General features: G+C 41.2%; 1 protein-coding gene across 3 annotated transcripts in view; it reads right to left on the reverse strand.

Moving 5' to 3' along the window:
* Positions 1–3,196: 3,196 nt before the first annotated feature.
* Positions 3,197–18,727, reverse strand: part of LOC130566648 (solute carrier family 45 member 4) — a 37,077-nt gene continuing 21,546 nt past the window's right edge. For 2 of the 3 annotated variants that reach the window (XM_057354272.1, XM_057354273.1), the window contains 7 exons: positions 16,755–17,541; positions 12,308–12,496; positions 8,095–8,274; positions 6,929–8,025; positions 6,739–6,838; positions 6,449–6,660; positions 3,197–6,326 (listed from right to left, as the gene is read on the reverse strand). In XM_057354272.1, the coding sequence (XP_057210255.1) occupies positions 5,952–6,326; positions 6,449–6,660; positions 6,739–6,838; positions 6,929–8,025; positions 8,095–8,274; positions 12,308–12,496; positions 16,755–17,049 (2,448 nt within the window). In that variant the 5' untranslated portion in view covers positions 17,050–17,541 and the 3' untranslated portion in view covers positions 3,197–5,951. Of the gene's footprint in view, positions 6,327–6,448; positions 6,661–6,738; positions 6,839–6,928; positions 8,026–8,094; positions 8,275–12,307; positions 12,497–12,650; positions 12,767–16,754; positions 17,542–18,727 lie in introns of those variants that run through there. The other variant, XM_057354274.1, reaches the window with a different exon arrangement.

Below are 18,727 nucleotides of genomic sequence, written 5' to 3' on the forward strand. Positions count from 1 at the left end.
GCACTCTATTGTTTGTGAACGTGTACCGGAAGTTAAGGGCACTCCACGAACGCGCGCATGCGCAGTAACGTTTGTTTATGCACACTATACGCCCTTTTCACAATGACGTCACTTAACTTCCGCCTTTTTGCAAAGAAGTGTATCATAACATCCGTCTTGCAACAAACAAGAAGAAGAACTTCCGTTTTGCCGTCGCGCTGGAATTTAACAACAGTGAGAAAAAAACTGACAGAACACGTATTCAAGTACTTATCCTAGCACCTTCGCTAACACAAAAAGAAAACAAAACACTTACCTTCATAATCAAACAGGTACTGTTCAACGAAGAATTTGTATCCTTTCTCTAGCTTTGATCTTGTCGTTAGCGAAAATTTGTCTGCAAGACGTTGTACATCATCTAGTTGTATTTGTGGCAGATGTGCAAGCCACTTGGTAAACTCCATTCTAAGGCGCTAGCGGAAGTAACTTCTTCTTCTTGAGTTTTACTGGCGGTTGGCAAATCAGCTTATAGGTGCATTACCGCCACCTTATGAACTGGAGTGCTAGCGGAAGTAATGATACACTGCTTCGCGGCAGAACGGAAGATGCGTGACGTCATGTGAAAAGGGCGTATTACACTGTCAATGGAAAGTCCTCATAAAACATGGCAAGAAAATGTGTGTGTGATATTTCAGCTCTGATCTTCAACAGATCAAATGCAGTCCGTCTGTTCTCCGACAGTATCCCAAACATTTATTTATAAGTTTTGTTAACAAATAATTTTAACTTTGTTTTGTGGCGGCAGCATGTGAGATCTTTTTTAAAGAAAATAACTATCAGAGGAGGCAATGATTCACCAAAGCAAATCATCACCATGCAGTCTGACAGCACAATCCTTAACCTGTCAAGAAAATAAAATAATAAATAAATAAAAAGGATAAAAATATAAAAAGGTATAGACTCATTTATCAGCTGAAAATATTAAATTACATAAAAAAGATGAATAATTGATTTGTTCATTACCAGCCTACGACATCCGCAAAAGTTAATAAAGATTCCCCGGCCCTGAGAAGTCGATGATTCCTGGTGATTTATCAAACAGCCACGGCTCTCTCCGCAAAACCCCACGAGCTCATCTGTATCCCACCGACACCATACAGATGTGTTAATAAAACATACAGCATCTCTTATCATTACACTTCTGACTGGTGCCCAGTCTGTACGAAAGAATGTTACAGAGCTTACAAAGGAAACAGGCAGTCAATAAACATTTGCTATTTAGACATCACAAAAGTGACCTCACATCCCAAACGTTTCGCTTTTCTTCTCTGTAAATTCGGCAGATATATGACTCCTGTTCAGCACCGATTCAGACTTTAATAACCACCCGAATGACCCGATCCTGACACAAGTTTATTAAAGGGACAGTTCACCCAAAAATACAAATTCTGTCATGCCTGGTGTTGTTCAAAACATGTATCTTTCTTCTGGGAACACTAAAGAAGATATTTTGAGAAATGTCTCAGTGGTTTTGTGTCCATGGGATTCAGTGTTGTTTGATTATCCGCATTCTTCAAAATATCTTCTTTTGTGTTCTGCGGGAAGAAAGAAACTCATACAGGTTTGACATGACATGAGGGTGGGTAAATGATGACAGAATTTTCATTATTTGGGTGAATCCCTTTAATTTCTTTGGCAATGTAAAGCATTTTATCATATAAGAAAGCTTTTTAAATGTGAATGTAACAGAAATACGGTACAGTCAGCCATTGTGTAAAATGATGTACTACTAGTTTTATTGTTTTTTTAGGTTTAATCACTTCAAAATCTCACCAGTAGATGGAGCCACTGATCAACCAATAAACAGCATGAAGTTACTGGGAAACTACAGAGAATTATGAACTTGATGTGCATAGACATATTATACATAATGAAATAAAAATTAAATCCTATCATCAATACATTCCTTATCACTTAACGTGTTGCTTCTGTATGACACATATGTAAACGGAACATCTTGAGTGCTGTCGCCCGGGAGAAAAGTTCATTTAATATAATCCAGTTATGATCCTCACATTCTGTGGGTTAAGATGCTTCAATCTGCAACTAAACAGTTCAATGGCAGAACATTATAAATAAATAAATAGACAATGAGTTATTTACACTGCGGCTTTGCCTTTCTCAATACAACAAAAAATGTTGTTAATAGTAATTGTGGTTGGTCTTTTATAAGGCCGAAAACTTCTTTTACTCAAGTAAGGTACAGTGGGCACAGAGAGAATCAGTGTTGGGTGTAACTACGAAGCAGTGTTGTGTGTAACTAGTTACTAAGTAATTAGTTACTGTAATTTAATTACCTTTCCTTTGAAAATGTAAAGTAAGCGATTACTCTTATTTTTTCTGTAATTTAATTACAGTTACTTCTGATGAAATTAAACTAAATACTTTGTGTAATATGTGTGTGTGCAGAAGAGGAATTTACATCAAAATTCAAAGTTAAATTTTAAAATCCGTGCTTTAATGTATAATTCTCACATTTGTAATTAATAATAATACTTTATGTTTTATAGTATTTATTTGAATGAATTAAAAGAGCCGTTTCATGTCTATCCTTGAATCACTTAACTCATCAAGGTTGATGTAGGATATAGAAAGTAATTAGTAACAAGTAATTAAATACTTTTTGAAGAGAGTAACTTGTACAGTAATCTAATTACATTATCGAATGTGTAATTAGTAACTAGTAATTAATTACTTTTTCAGAGTAACTTACCCAACACTGCTACTAAGTTATCAGTTACTGTAATTTAATGATAATTTTTTTCTGTAATTTAATGAGTTACTTCTGATGTAATTAAACTAAATATTGTGTGTAATATATGTGTGTGCAATAGTGGAATTGACGTTAAAATTACAAGTCTAACTTTAAAATCCGTGTTTTAATGTGTAATTCTCACGTTTGTAATACTCAGTTAATAATAATACTTTATGTAGTTTTATATGATTTATTTGAATGAATTAAGAGTCGTTTCGTGTCTATCCTTGAATTACTTAACTAATCAAGGTTGATGTAGGATATAGAAAGTAATAAGTAATAAAATACTTTTTGGAGAATATGTCATTAGTAACTAGTACTTAAATACCTGCCCAACACTGGACAGAACAGAATAATGTGCAACTCTTCAGGTGAAAGAATAAAGACCCCAGACAGATGTAGTTGGTTTGAATTCTTTAAAGGTGCATTCAGTAGAGTGTAATTCTTCTATATTTGCAGGCATACAGTATGTACATCAATTATACAGTCCTCATAGAAAATAAAACTAATAAAAAAAATCAGCTTTTGTACAGAAGCAAGAGAAACTATATATACATCTTTAATATCCCAAGGCATTTGGTACACTGCAATGTTTTCTCCCATCTTACATTATGCATTGAAATAACATACATGAAAACATCCCGCTGAAAAACAAGATTCCTCTCAAATCACTGTTAAATCTGAAGACTACTCGTGTTTTAATGTTCAGTGAACTGTAAACTAATGATGAACTGAAAATCACATGAATCATTCGGGTCATGTTTAATCTAACAGGAGATGAAAACATGTTACGGTGTGTTTCACTTAAAGACAACGAAGAATGTCAATTGAGCACACAATAACATGACACGATAAAAAATACTGTAACAACAATCTAATGAGAATCACAAATTTGACAATTTGATTTTGTAGCAAAATGACCTGCTCGTGTTGTCATGAGATTCACCCTCAAAGAAAGAACTGTGGAACATAAACACACATGCACGCGGTGATCATACAATCATGCACAAACATGCCTGTCTCTCTCTCTCTCTCTCTCTCTCTCTCTCTCTCACACGCGCACCTCACTCATCTTACATTTCTGCACACGATGTAAATATATTTTTCTCTGTAGGTAGGCCTATAATATCTTTAAATATTTAAGAATAAAGCGCTTCAAAAAATAAATAACCACAGTATTTAAGTTTTTCTATTGCAAGATAGTGATTCATTTTCTTTTAAACTCTGTATGTGCAAGTTCTGTGCAACAGTGACTCTTCTTAATCTAAACAAACAAACAAACATTATATTACATTCAATACTGGGAACTTCAACCGCTGATGAGTCCAAACCCGGCTCTACAATCCCAACATTCCAGAATCTTTGCTTCGAGGTCTGAAGAAGTCATTACACGCGCTCAAACATATCCAATCGCAACCAAGATTGCACTTCAAGTATTCAAATAAAAGAGTCCCGCGTGTGTTCTGGAGTACCAGACCTCAGCGATTCACCGCGGTAATGCCAACACTTACTGAGGCAGGTGCACGTATCGCAACTTTGATTTGTCACAAACTTGATGTTTTTCTCAATCAAACTGCTTTTACTTCAACAAACATTCCAGAAAATAAAAATCAGCTTATTGTTGAGATTTCAATACCCTAGGAAGGTCAAAGCCAGTTCAAACGTCCTGTCATGAGACATGTGGTCCATGGGAAGCAGAAGTACAGACTTTTCAGTTTACAGTAATCTCTGGTGTGCGAGTTAAATATAGAAATAAGCCTCCAGACTTTCATCGCTCACACCAGAAACCAGCTTGAGTCTGACACGATGTTCCTCAGGAAACTGTAGAGTGCAGCAAGAGCCCAAAAACATCAATAAAGGGCCACAGACGACTTCATTTGGACAGATGAGTTGAGGAAGCACCCGCGGGTGCTTTGTAAACAGAGAGCGCTATCTTGTCCTCCAGGAGATTAAACAATTAAACCTAAAGTTCTGCCACAAAACGCAGGAAGCCATTCAAACCCCCAAATGCTTTTCAAATGCGACCGCAATAAACCTGCGACGTATCAAACATATCCAAATGTGCATTTATACAGCAGAAGAACATTGCAGATTTTAAAACGTAGACGTCTCGTCAGCTTAAGAAGAATTTCGACTCAGTGTTTGGTATCTGATGCAGCATTGAGGTTATTATTCACTCTCACGAGTCATAGAGTTATGCCCTTCTGTGTGTGTGTGTGTGTGTGTATGCGTGTAGGAGCAGAGAATCATGGGAAATGTGGAAAACAATGAGAGAAAATGATTTTCTCTCTTAAAATGTGAGTCACTGTGTATACACCGAGCTCAGCAGCTGTGAATCAAACATATTAAAGCACTTCAGTACATCAAATATCTAACGCTCCATCCAAAAAAACACATTCATTTAGGTCAGAAACGGTCAAGAGATGAGTCATGTTTCACCCCAGCTAAAGAGATCACAATTTATATGTGCACAAAAATAATAAAGCCCGTTTACTCCCGTTAACATTTTGCACTAACGTGATTTTGACATTTAAACTTGTTCCCACCAAATGCTTGTTATGGAAATGCAAAAAATCTCTCCTGTAATAAAGTGAGAAAAAGTAGTTTTGAAAAGTAAACCGAAAGGTTTTGATATCCATATTACGAGAATTACCTTTTTAATGTACTTTAAAATCCTCACTGATTTCTGGGTGAAACATAACTCATCTTTCATGAGGTTTGAGCGCGTGTCAGCATGACACGTGTGAAATAAAGCCATTATAAAGAAACTCTTATTATTGCACGGAACAACTTTTGGTAATCATCATGTCCTCTACAGGGACGTCAGAAACACAGTTATTAAATGATCAGTTATATTACAGGTTTGACTACTACACTAGATTTCTTTCGAGTGGAAGTGTGCAAGGGATGTGCATGTGGACGAGAGCGATAGAGAACCAACAGGTCCTCTCTCTCTCTCTCCCCTGAAGAGTTTAGCCCAGAGTCGCCCCCTGGTGGCCCTGAGAGGGAAAGACACTTGTCTTGTCTCCGACACAGCCCTGAGACCACTACGCTATAGGCCAAGTACAGACAAACAAACACCAAGAAATCTCATCCGTGCAAGCAAAATGTGCTCATCCTCTAGGGATGACAGCAGCTCACGCGTGTCGGGTCGCATTCACAGCGTAGATTCACACTCAACTTTGCAGGTTGTGATGGCGGCGCCCTTACGGGTGAGCTTGAGGAAGCTAGGTTTCTCCGACCCTGCGGATTCTCCGTTACTGGGGGACGTCAGCGCCTTTGTCTGCTCGCCCTTCGAGCCGTCGCCCTCTCCGTTAGACCCCGGATAGATGACCAGGAAGCAGGAGGCCAGGAAGCCCAGGAAAGATCCGCCAGACGCCACCATGGGAATGACCCGCACGGAGCCAACAGCGTCCACCACTGCGCCCAGCGCCGACGCCACCAGAATCTGCGCGATGTACACTTGACACGAGAGGATGGCACAGTCGATGCCGAAACCTCGCTTGGAGTTCCCGGGACTGTGATGGATGTACTGCAGACAGACAGAAAGACACAAAACACAATCTGATCATTAGACAGACAGATGCTTGGAACATAGACAAGGTGAAGGATTAACATCTGCATGATGAGATTAAGATGAATGAAGACTCTGACCTCTTTCATGTCATGATACTGTCCCAGCAGAGCGTACGGACAGTAGGAGATGCTCATGGAGATGATTCCCATGCTGCTGATCATCACCATGGAGACGTAGACATTCGGGAAGATGGACATGACGGCCGTACCAACTGCGAAGCCCAGGGTGCCCAGAATATAAATGACCTTAATGCTGAGGTTGAAGTTATCCAGGTACTTCTGCAGTAAAGCTAGAATCAAAAGAACGAAAAGTCAATCAACATGAAGCGTATGGATGTGAATGGCACATCGACGTGAAGGACACTGACCCGAACAGATCGCAGCAGTGGTCGCATAGATCACCAGACCCCAGCAGCCCATCTGCACACCCCGGTGGTAGTTATGAAGAGCGGTGGAGTTCAGCGGAGCCTGCGGAAAAAGCCAAACGTCATCTCCAACAATCTCACAAGTTCCGAGTCAACGTGAAACCAAAGAACAGAAAGAGAACGCATCTATCACCGTAGGGTCTCCCTCGTAGATGACCTGTCCCATGAAGTCGGTGTAGAACACAGCCTCGGCGATGATGGAGAACCAGGTGACCAGGTGACACACACACAGTCTGAAGAGTTCTCTGGGCATCTTTAACATGGACATCCACAGCAGACGGACGGTGGTCTCCGCTTCTCCCTCCTCGCTCTCCGTGTCTCCGCTGGAGTTTGTGTTTCCGCTCTGATGTCTCGTCCTCTGGCCGTTCCTCTGCCTCTGCCTGTGCCGTTTCTCCATCTCATAGATGTCGTTCATGCTGCGGGACGGTTTGATGAGGAACGCCGCGTTGGCCCGCCTGTAGCGGTAGCGATGGGAGCCGACCCGGCCGTAGTACGAGAACGTGCAGGACGACTGTCGGTAGAAGGTGTGACGTCTGCGTCTCATGGAGGCGTCGGTGCTGGATGGCTTCATGCACGTGCCGGGCGGGGTCTGACCGTTGAGGGCGTTCGGATCCGTGGGATGACAGTTGGGAGGTTTTGATTCGTCGAGAAGAGCTTCCTCTCCGTCCCGCTCGGGCTGCTGCAGGTACGCCGACAGACGGCTGAATCTACCACGCAGGAACTCTTGACTGTCCACGCTGCTGCTGCGGCGCGGGGGCGACCCGTGACAGGACGAAAGGCGGTCTTGGAAGATCGAAGGCTCGATTTCACGCAAGAACAGAGAGTCGTGGTCCAAGTGGTCCAGTGTGGCATCGGGCATCGCCAGAACAGAATCGCTCTTACTGCGGACCATGTCCACGTCCAGGAAGTCCATGTCCAACTCGCGCGCCGAGCGTCGGTCAGTGTAGAGGTCGTAAGGCTCGTGTTCATGGATCATGTCGAGCTGGGACGGGTGTGCCAGAGAGCTGGTGATTTTAACATTGGATTGGGTGTCCGCCTCGTCATCCAGACGATCCTGCTGAGGGCTGAACTGCTGTTCCTCGATACTGAAGAGGTGTAGAACCACAGACACGCTAAACAGAACCGCAGCGAAGAAGAACAGGATTTGCTCTTGAGACTTGAAGGTCCGACCCAGAAACGTGTGAGTCCAATCCAGCCCTCCCAGAGCATAACCCACCGCTCCACCCAGACCTGCAAACATGATTTTCATCAGCTTTTGTTAAGACTTTGCACATTCTCTTTTTATATGATGTGCTGTACCTGCGGAGAAGGCGTGTATGTTGAGGGCCATATCTTGCTCTTCAGTGTCAGCCACATCTAACAGGTACGCTCGTATCGGACCCTCCGTCGCATCAGCACAGAAATCCAGCACCACCACCCCCAGTACAGTCATTACAATCCCTATCGGCTGATTACTGGGAACGTCACTTATAGCGAGACCTGAGAGAGAAACAAAGGTAAATGTATTCATTTATTTATTTTACACCATATCAGCACTAATTCATGGCAAAGTCAGTCATGGTATCACAATGTTACACCATAAAATTTTAACAATTACAAAGAAATACATTAACAATTAAACAAGATATATTACATACGAATAAAACACATTCTTACATATACATTTAGGCTAAATATACACATACACTACATTTAATTTCAAATAACACAATTTAAACCACAACCTCCCTCTTCACCAGACATAAAATGCTTTCTCTACCCCACAACACAAAGTTAAAGTCCCTGTGAACTGGAAGTTGCGATCGTTTTTACTTCCGCATTTTGACGCATTTCCAAGTGAAATGGGATTTCGAATGAGAAAAATAGTGGGCATGGCTTTCGTCTTTCTCTGGGATTTGATTGGATGTATGCAAACGAACGATGTCTTGTGGTTCCATCCCAAAAAGGTAAAAAATCTCTCTCACGTACCTTCTCGGGATCGGTTCCACATTTATGGAATGATCTGCCCGCTGCTACAAGATCAGCAGATTCTGTCTCCATCTTTAAGAATCACACATCTCTTCCGTCAACACCTGACCGATCAGTTCTGACTTCTATCTCTTTTCTACTCTTTCAAAAAAAAAACTTAGCCCTTTATACTGTGGTAGGCTATATGAGACCAATTTTCTTTTATTGCACTTATGCGTTTTGTTGTCCTTATGTTGTTCCAATTGGTTCCATTGTTTCCCTCATCTGTAAGTCGCTTTGGATAAAAGCGTCTGCTAAATGACTCAATGTAAATGTAAATGTAAATGTATAAAAACAGCCGTTGCATTTTGAAATGGAACTGGCAGCAGTTGAAGGGGAGGAGTTAACGGATGCTCCGCCCAAGCCGCCTAACATGCGTCATTTCAGATGGAAAGTCACTACAGGACGGAAGCGCATTTTCAGATTTTAACTAAATATTATGAGGGCACATGAATTTTAAAAAGAGAATGACCCACATTGATATACTATTTACCATAAACGCTGCAATATTTCATGAAAAAATAGGAATTGTCATTTTCAATTTCACTGGGACTTTAAAGCTGTAAACATATATAAAGCATCATAAAGAAGTGTTTTAATATTTCTTGTCAGCCAGCGTGCCATTTTAACCACATAAAAAATGATTGAACACTACTTTTCCTCAGAGAGGGAAACATACACAGACGGGTGTGCGTGAGATTGAGTGTTATTTCAGTGTTTGTGTTGTTCTCTGTGTGTGTGTGTGTGTGTGTGTGTCATTCATCAATATTTCATACAGATGAACACTCGTGTGCACACACACAGCCTGAGGACACATGCCATAAACACAGTATTGAGCTTGTGTGAACTGACCTTGATCTCCTGCACAGCACACGCTGCTAACATGTGTGTGTCCCGCATCAATTCAGTGCTTCACAATCTGACCAGTGTGCAACTATCAGGTGCGCTAGCTCTGTCTGTATACTTGCTTAGTTATTTCAAGCCAGGGTTAAATACAATATGGACAAACCAAACAGTTGGTTTAAATGAACATTCATATTCAGCCCAGCTCCCGTATACAGAATTCTTTTATTCTGACCAAGTAAAACATCTCAGATCAACTCTGAGCAGGTGAATAGGGTGGAGGGAGCGATCTGTGTTATGTGTCAGTGTTCGGTTGAACAGCACAGTTTCTCTCTCACAATAGAGTCGGCGTGCAGTCGTGGAGACAGGAAGTTGTTTCTGATAGCCAATGAAAGGTAAGAAACGGCACAACAGGAAACTGTTTCCTGTGAACTGATTCCTAATCCTTTCCCATGTCATAGAGAGCCACACACACACACACACACACACACACGCACGCACACACACACACACGCACGCACACACGCACGCACGCACGCACACACACACACACACGCACACACACACGCGCACACACACACACACACACACACACATTTCTGGGTTTCTCAGCAGTGGACGTCATCATAGTTGGGTAAACTTCTATATCGGTGAATGGGAGACTACCACCAGAAATATATTTTTTGTAATTTGATGCAAATGTAATATAATACAAAGTATGTAAAAAATACAAAAAACTTTGGAGGATTTACGATGCTGATGACCGTTAAACGCATCATCACAGGTTTGCGAAAACGGTCCATAAAAAGTTTCACAGACGATCAGAACATGTTCATTTCATGCTTAATCTGTGGACCAATAAATTACCAAAGTTGGCAAGTTACCAAATTCTGTAAATATATATTGTAAGGAAGTACTAATAAAAAAGTCTATTTTCTACAGTACTCTAAAATATAATCACAAGCACCTGTAAATGAATTCAATGAAACAAATAGATCTCTACATGTCTGACATGATAACATGAACATTTACGTCATTTACTCCAACACTGAGACAATCTAAAAGTTTGAGTTGTGATTAATGCATAATAAACGCATCATTTAATGCATATGACTTGAATTCTGTATGAATGTTAATGACGGTAATATTATAATACTGTGCTCACACCCAACACCAGCAACACATCAAAACAATCTCTCAAGCAAATAAAACGGGCCTCACTGCTTACTGTCTCACTTTTACTACTGTGATGAACATTTCTAATAAAAGGATTTATAAATATCGCTATAAAGTGCCTTTGGTGTCCTCATCAGAATCACTGAGCCATCATGAACATGAGGTTTTATTATAAATGTCCAATTACTTACACACATACTGTACAACTACAATAGGAAGAATCTTAAAATTCTTTGATTCAATGTATGTGACTTTGGCATGTCCCTCACACTGCTCAGCTAACTTCATTGAGTGTAACAAACAAATAAAATACATAAGATTAATTTTTTTTAATGTTCTTATTGTCCTCAACAAGTTATTTGATAACACGTTTTTTTTAAATAATTTATATTCTATTTTCATGATAATATGTCCCTGAAATTGCTGTCCATTCTGTCATTATGGGATGAATGCCCCTTTAAGAAACCAACTGATGTACTCGATGACATCCCTTCCCCATTTTGCCTTAAAACATCTTCTGCACACACAGTGAGTATCTACACTTATATTTCCCAATTTTCATCATATTGTGTCTGTAGTTGGATGTTGTCAAGCTTAACATGTCCACCCTGTCATGGTGATATATTAATTAATAAAAAACATTTCAGAAATCATAATATATATTTTCAGCTTCAACAGTGAATCACTTTGCTAACTGCAGGTACACCACGTGTTCATTAAATGCTAACTTTAGCCAAAAATGTCCACCCTGTCACCAACAAATATAATATTAAATATCATATAATACAACAGTAATAACACATAAAATAACTGTAGATGCAATACATGAGAGGATGATATGAACTTTTTTGGCAATACTGACATCAGCAGGTGTATTGATGATGATCCGTTTTGATTTATTCTACTTTGAATTTGTCCATAACAGGGTGGACATCATTTGTGGTTTGCACATATGGTGTCTGCTTGCAGTTTAATAATAAAAAGCGTGGGAGCCTGACGAACATATTTTTCTAACAGCCTAAGGTCTCGTTAATACAACAAACATCAAGTTAAATGGAAAATCTCAGATTTGTTTTTTGGAAGTTGTGAAGTCTCAAAGGCACTTTATAGTGATAGTGACTATACAGCACATGAGAATTCTTTAAAAAATTGAGTTGAAAAAAAATCTTTTGTTTTATTTCATAGTTATGAAGATTTCACAATATAAAAACATAAATTACAGTAAACCTTTGAAAAGTAGCATATCATAGTACTGAGCGTGTACCATGTTTACATAAAGTACCATGGTATTTACCTGGAACTCTGTAGTACTTCACAGAACATCATGACATTACTTTAAAAAACATATATCACCTTAGTAAAAAAAATCTGGAAATGAGACGAACCTTATAAATCTTCTCACCATATGAACTCTTCATTGTACACGTTGGCATGACATTTTGCTTTCAACTTTGCATTTTTTGTCCCTCGCCATCTGAAAACTCACCTATGAGTGAGCCGTTGAGGAAGAGGGCGACGCCCAAGAGCACGCCCACACAGAGTGCCAGGATGAAGGGTCGGCGGCGTCCCCATCGCAGTGTGCAGCGGTCACTGGCCGAGCCGATCAGAGGAGTGAAGATGAGACCCAGGATGGGACTGAGGAACCACGTCAGACTGTAGTATTGTTCTGGAAGACCTGAGAACACCAGAGTATGAACATCAGCGTCACAAACTACACGGGTGTGATGTCACTTCCCACGAGTGAGACGCTTTCAAAACACAGACCAGTCCACATTTCGAATCATATTTATGAATGAACGAGGCATTTATATAGCGCTATTGTGTATTACTGTACACCCGAAGCGCTTTACAGTCTCTCCTCAAACCACCACCAGTGTGCAGCATCCGCCGGGATGATGCGACGGCAGCCACAGTACAGCGGCCCCGTGCGCTCACCACACACCAGCTACAGGAGGAGAGGAGAGAGAAGATAGAGCCAATTCAATAATATCTATGAAACACAAACCAGGATAAATGATATTTATCACACAGCATGTGTGAAAGTCCAACAACCCAAAAGAACAAGGCACAAGTCATAGATAAAAGACACGTGTGTGTGTGTGTGTGTGTGTGTGTGTGTGTGTGTGCGTGTGGCTGCACAATGTAAATTGATAAAAAATGTAAATGATTATTAATCAAAACAAAATCTTTCAAACTAATCAGGTTTATTTGAAACTGTAAAATGCAGGAAGGTTTGTGTGATGGTTTGGTTTATGTTAATATTAATTGGTATCATTATTTTACTGTAGAATAATTGTATTAAATAAATGACTTGTTGAATTTTGTTGTATGTTCATTTTATTAAATAAACGATTAGTTAAATGGGTCCTGTAGTTTAGTCGCATTTAAAGAAACCGTGTGGTACACTGACATCTAGAGGTTGAGCTTGGTATCGCAGTCTAAATATTGGAGACAAGTTTAGCCAAGTAACGCTTCTTCTCGGTTTCTTTTGATTGTTATCAGAAATAATCTACAGGCGCTCTGTTGTTTGTGAATGTGTATGAGAAGTTCAGTTGGGGGGACACAAAAGTGCGCATGCGCAGTAATGTTTGTTTATGTTGTTAAGATGAAACCGTCCATAAAAAATCCCCACAATGTACAGCAACCAATGCGTGATTGTAAAGGCAGGCCTGAAAGATACTAATGCTTCAAACTGTGAGAGACCACAAACATGAGGACAAAAAAATCCTTTTGCTCCTATAATGTGTGGTGCGCCGTGATGTGATGAAGAAAGTACACAAAAAAAAGTTTTTTATTATTTCACCGTATGTTTATTATATACAGTATGTGTTCAATATAAACAAATGTGTCCATCGGACTCCTACCACTACTGTCACTTGCACATAACCTGATTTTTATTGAAATTATTCATAATTGCGATGATAGTGTTTGTAATGCTTTTGACAGAAAATTGACAGATAAAAGAAAAGGGTTTGGTTGAAGTCATGACTGCGGTTGTTGCGCTTCTGTCAGCTGGCTTTCTGATTGGGTATCGTTTCATTCCACGTGACAATCAACAGAGTTCTTGTGCCTTTGACCTCGGGGTTTCCCACACACATCAGGATTTCTGATCGTTAATATTCAACATGTTGCGATCGGGGCAGCTCCGATGTTCTTACGTTCTACACACATCACACCACAGGAAAATCTGATAAGATCATCTGTAGAGCCGTCATCGGGACTTTACCTAGGATTGTCGGAAGGGGAGAAATCAGACCGATTATCTTGTGGTGAGGCCCGGCATAAAGCTGCCATAATAGGATTACCTCTCTCTCTGACACGCACACACACACACACGCATGCACGCACGCACACACGCACGCACGCACACACACACACACACAAGGTTTGTTATGTAAGTGATACGTCACAGAACTTCACACAGGTGTGTGTTTATGTAAGATTGTCAGGGGTCAGTAAACGTTCAGCACTGGATTCTGAATCTGATCAGTCAACACAACTTGTCATTCTTCACAAGCTTTTCAAACAATCCACCAATCTTTCCCAGAAAAACAAACAGTCTTTTAACACTTCGACCGCTGTTCACACAAACAGTTCATCTGTACTCGGACCAACCTCTCCATGTCACCAACCGCAACAAATCCACATCCAAAATAGATTTGCTCTTTGTTCACAACACAAACCTTACAAACAAAAGATCTGAGTCGGCTGGTAAGCAAGTTATTTGTTCTTGGAAAAATCTGTCTAGTAAACATCCAAACAGGACGTTTCGCTTTCCCACCGGGTCAAAAATGACCAACAATGCTGAGAGCCGAGCGCGTCGACCGGAGGAAGAGAAGAACGCTCACGCTCTTCTGTCATATCAACAAGAATATCAGCCACCCAAATAAAAAAGAGAGAGAGTGAGAGAGAGAGAGAGAGAGAGAGAGAGAGAGAGAGAGAGAGAGAGAGAGAGAGAGAGAGAGAGAGAGAGAGAGAGAGAGAGAGAGAGAGAGAGAGAGAGAGAGAGAGAGAGAAGACGAGGAAAGAGAGAGATCAGAGAGACTGACCGACGAGAGAAGCATCCATGAACGAGCCGCCCACGCGACGACAGACACTAGAGGACAAGAGATAGACGAGATCGAGAGACCGAGAGACCAACAGAGAGAGAGAGAGAGAGAGAGAGAGAGAGAGAGAGAGAGAGAGAGAGCCCATGGGTCACCATATCTGACTAATAGGTCACTTTCACTTTCAATACAACATCAAACAAGAAGAGCAGATCAAACGTGGACCAGACTTCAGCCTGTCGGTCACACTAGGTGATCCAGGACCTGAAAGAGAAACCCAATCCCTCCTAAACTCCCATTGGTCCGAAATGGAGCAGATGGCAGAATGAAATATTAACAGCCCGCTCTCATGTTCTGTTCCACCTCAGCGTGTGTCCAGAATAACCCTCCGTCCCGCTCCGGCTCAAACACAACCGTATGAATTATTCAAACACACACACACACACACACACACACACACACACACACACACACACACACACACACACACCACAAAGAAACACACACACACACGGATGGAGACGCGTGTTGTTTCCAGGCGGACCGTTAAAGAATGCAACACGCACGTCTCCTGTAAATCCTGTGAAATATTCAACCAATCAGATGGCGACTTCAAACGTGCTGAAGTGTTTTAGAAAAGTGTGTCTTATGCATCAGACGTTTAGCCAACGGTCTGTGGACGTGACGTCTGAGGGCGTCTAGCACTGATGTCTATGAAAAAATTCTTACAAGATCAAGTAAACACTCACCAATGTTTTAAACACAAAATGAGTTGAAGTGATGTCTGTCTGTATCCACAGGTTTGTGTTAAATGCTGGAAAATATTATTATCCAAAGCATGAATGATGGCCATTAATATAAAAACAAACCTGTGTGTGTCTCAAACATCAAACCTCTAAAATTGGCTGCCTGCTTTTTGTCTAGTCAGTGATCGGCTTATGCTGAGAGAAAAGCTGAAATGAAATGAAATGAAATGAAAGCTGCGTGCTGTAGGTTTAATGACACGCACACACGTCTGGTTTACGCACACGCACACACAGCCACACCCCCCCCCACACACAAACACAAATGCACCCCCCACCCCCCCACACACACGGAATAACTGTGGCTTGTGTTTGTTTTATGAATGCTTGAAATCCACAAATTGTGAAAAGCAAAAATCCCTCACAATCCTGCACATTCCAGGCTGAAAACACAACATCTCTCGTTCAGTCCGTCCAGCTGAGCATTGTGGGACACACGCTTCGCCCCCAAAAATGTAGAAATCCGCAGTGTCACGCATTCCCTCGGCCTTTGTCATGATCTCTACGGCTGCACATAACTGAAATAACTGCTTTCATACATTGTGGGGTCTCTGCACATGTAATGATTCTTATCCTCTACAAACTGTATGTTGTATCCTCTAAACCAGTGGTTCTCAACAGGGGGGCCGGGGCCCACGAGGGTGTCCCAGCTGACTTCCAAGGGGGCCTCTAGACGACCAATATTTTAAAATGAGATAAAATGAGCATTGAAATACATGAAAAAACAAGATATTTATTTTTATTCTGCCATTTTTATCATTAATTAATGTTTTTCCAGTTAATGTTAAGCACTATTGGGTAGAAATTTAAAGAGTTTGTGAGTGGGAGGGGGGCCTTTGGATATTGTTGAATAAAATGGGGGGGCCTTGGAAATCGTGCCGTCAAAGAACGATTCGGCACGATGGTGGAAAAGTGCTCAAAAAGGTTGAAACCTTTCTGCATCTTGACATTTCAAATACACATAATTTAGTTTGATTTAGAATCTGTTTGAATCGTGGGGACTGCTGGCTTTTACTGTTTTTGATGTACTTTTTGATGAAATCACATTGTGTCATGTCATATTTGATCAAATCTTTTGCTTTACCTATCTGTAGCAGCACAGGCGTGACCAGCGCTGTCTCCATGGCGTAACAGAACTCTCGTCCAAACATGATGGCGCCGTGCATGATCCACTGTCGCAGTGGGATGCGATCTATAGATCCCTCGCTGACAGACTCCTCCTGACTTTCCAAATCCCGCCCTCGAGCTCCTCCTCCGCTGGCTCCATTAGCCCCGCCTCCTGCACCTGAGCGGCCACTGTGTTTCTGCACCGCCTCGACGGCCTGAAGCTGCACGCCATCCGCCTCGCTGTTCTGCGGGGCCATCGCCGTCGCCAGCATGCACGTCACACTCCACGCAAATCAGAACGGAGGCGATCCGACACAAAAAAGCAACAGCAGCTCCGTATCCTGCCGGTGTCCTGGTGTTAAGAAGCTCCGGCGAGGATCAGACTCCAAACTCCAGACGCTCGCAGATGATTTGGTTGAGACAGATATGACCCGATGATGAGGTCATTCACTGTATTGTGAGTGTGTGTGTATATGTGTGTGTGTGTGTATATGTGTGTGTGTGTGTGTGTGTGTATGTGTATGTGTGTGTGTGTGTGTGTGTGTGTGTTTATGTGGATGTGTGTGATGTGCACGTGTGTGTGTGTGTGTGTTTACTGTCTACTGGAAACAGTAAAAATCCATATCATATGCCATTCAGTTAATACCAGTTTCATGATTTGTATGGAGGCGGTGCTGTAGAGGGAGGAGGGACGGCTGAGGGGTGTTGGGCAGGAGAAACCAGATGGAGCACCCCGGAGAATCCCCATGGAGTGACCGATTAATCTGACAGACAGACAGACAGAGAGAGATGGAGAGATTCAAATGCACAACGTCAAAGAAATCACAAGAGTTCTTCACAAAACAACATCTTGTTACAGTGTGTTTGGCTCACGTCACTCCTTCAAGCCACATGTTTAAAGGGGTCATATGGCGCGAATACATGTTGTTCTGTGTCTTTGGTGTGTTATAAGTCGCTCATGCATGTATTAGACGTGTAAAATTGCAGAAATGAAAGTGTGGGAACAAAAGAGTCATTCCTGGGCGTACCTGTCAGTACAATTGAAGAGGAACCTGATGTTCCAAATATGGTCAGAGGCGTTACATTTCCCTCACACGCTTGCAGTATTCCACCAATCACTACGCACTGGTTAACTGGCCAATCACAGCACACCTCGCTTTTCAGAGCCATGAGCTTTGTTAAACATCTGTGCGTTTCAGAGGCGGGGCAAAGAGGAGATACAAACATGCACGGTGTGTGGAAAATACAGCGTTTTTAACCTTAATTCATGTATATACACATTACATTACATCTAAAACAAACCATAATATTCCTTTTAGCCGTGTCATATCACCCCTTTAACGCACATCCTTCATGTCAGTATAACACAAACCAGTCAACATGAGAAACTTCAGGTGCAAAAAATGTAATATGACCAATAATTAAAGTCTAATAATATCATGACCTAACATTAAACCCATCCCGTACAAAAAACACATGAGCTTCACCTGTGCAAAAACATTTAAAACGTGTGGTTTTGTAACATTCTTGTGTGAATCTCATGTCAATTTCCATGTAAAAACCCATGAGACCACATGTTAAACTGTGTTGATGTTGTCTACACGTGGAAAAAAAACTGTAAGAATGTATAATATCAAGCTCCACCCCACATTACTTTCCACTCAGTTCAATAAAATTTCATCACATTTAGCATCTCTAGAACATTCTGCATACGATCATATGTGTGTTAATGTAGAAGAATGAACAGCTCTGAAGGAAGAATCAGACACGAGACATTCAGAATTGAGCAAAACATAAAGAGGTAAATTTGACACGCTTCAGAAAGCACAAACAAGCTGATTAAACCTCTTAACATGACTGACAGATGTAATTAATCTGCATGTGCCGTCTCAAGGGCTTTTTAAACCCCTCACAAAGGATTGTGCTCGAGGATTAAAGCAGAAAACAGGG

Source organism: Triplophysa rosa, linkage group LG16, assembly GCF_024868665.1.
Source record: "Triplophysa rosa linkage group LG16, Trosa_1v2, whole genome shotgun sequence".
Taxonomy (NCBI): domain Eukaryota; kingdom Metazoa; phylum Chordata; class Actinopteri; order Cypriniformes; family Nemacheilidae; genus Triplophysa; species Triplophysa rosa.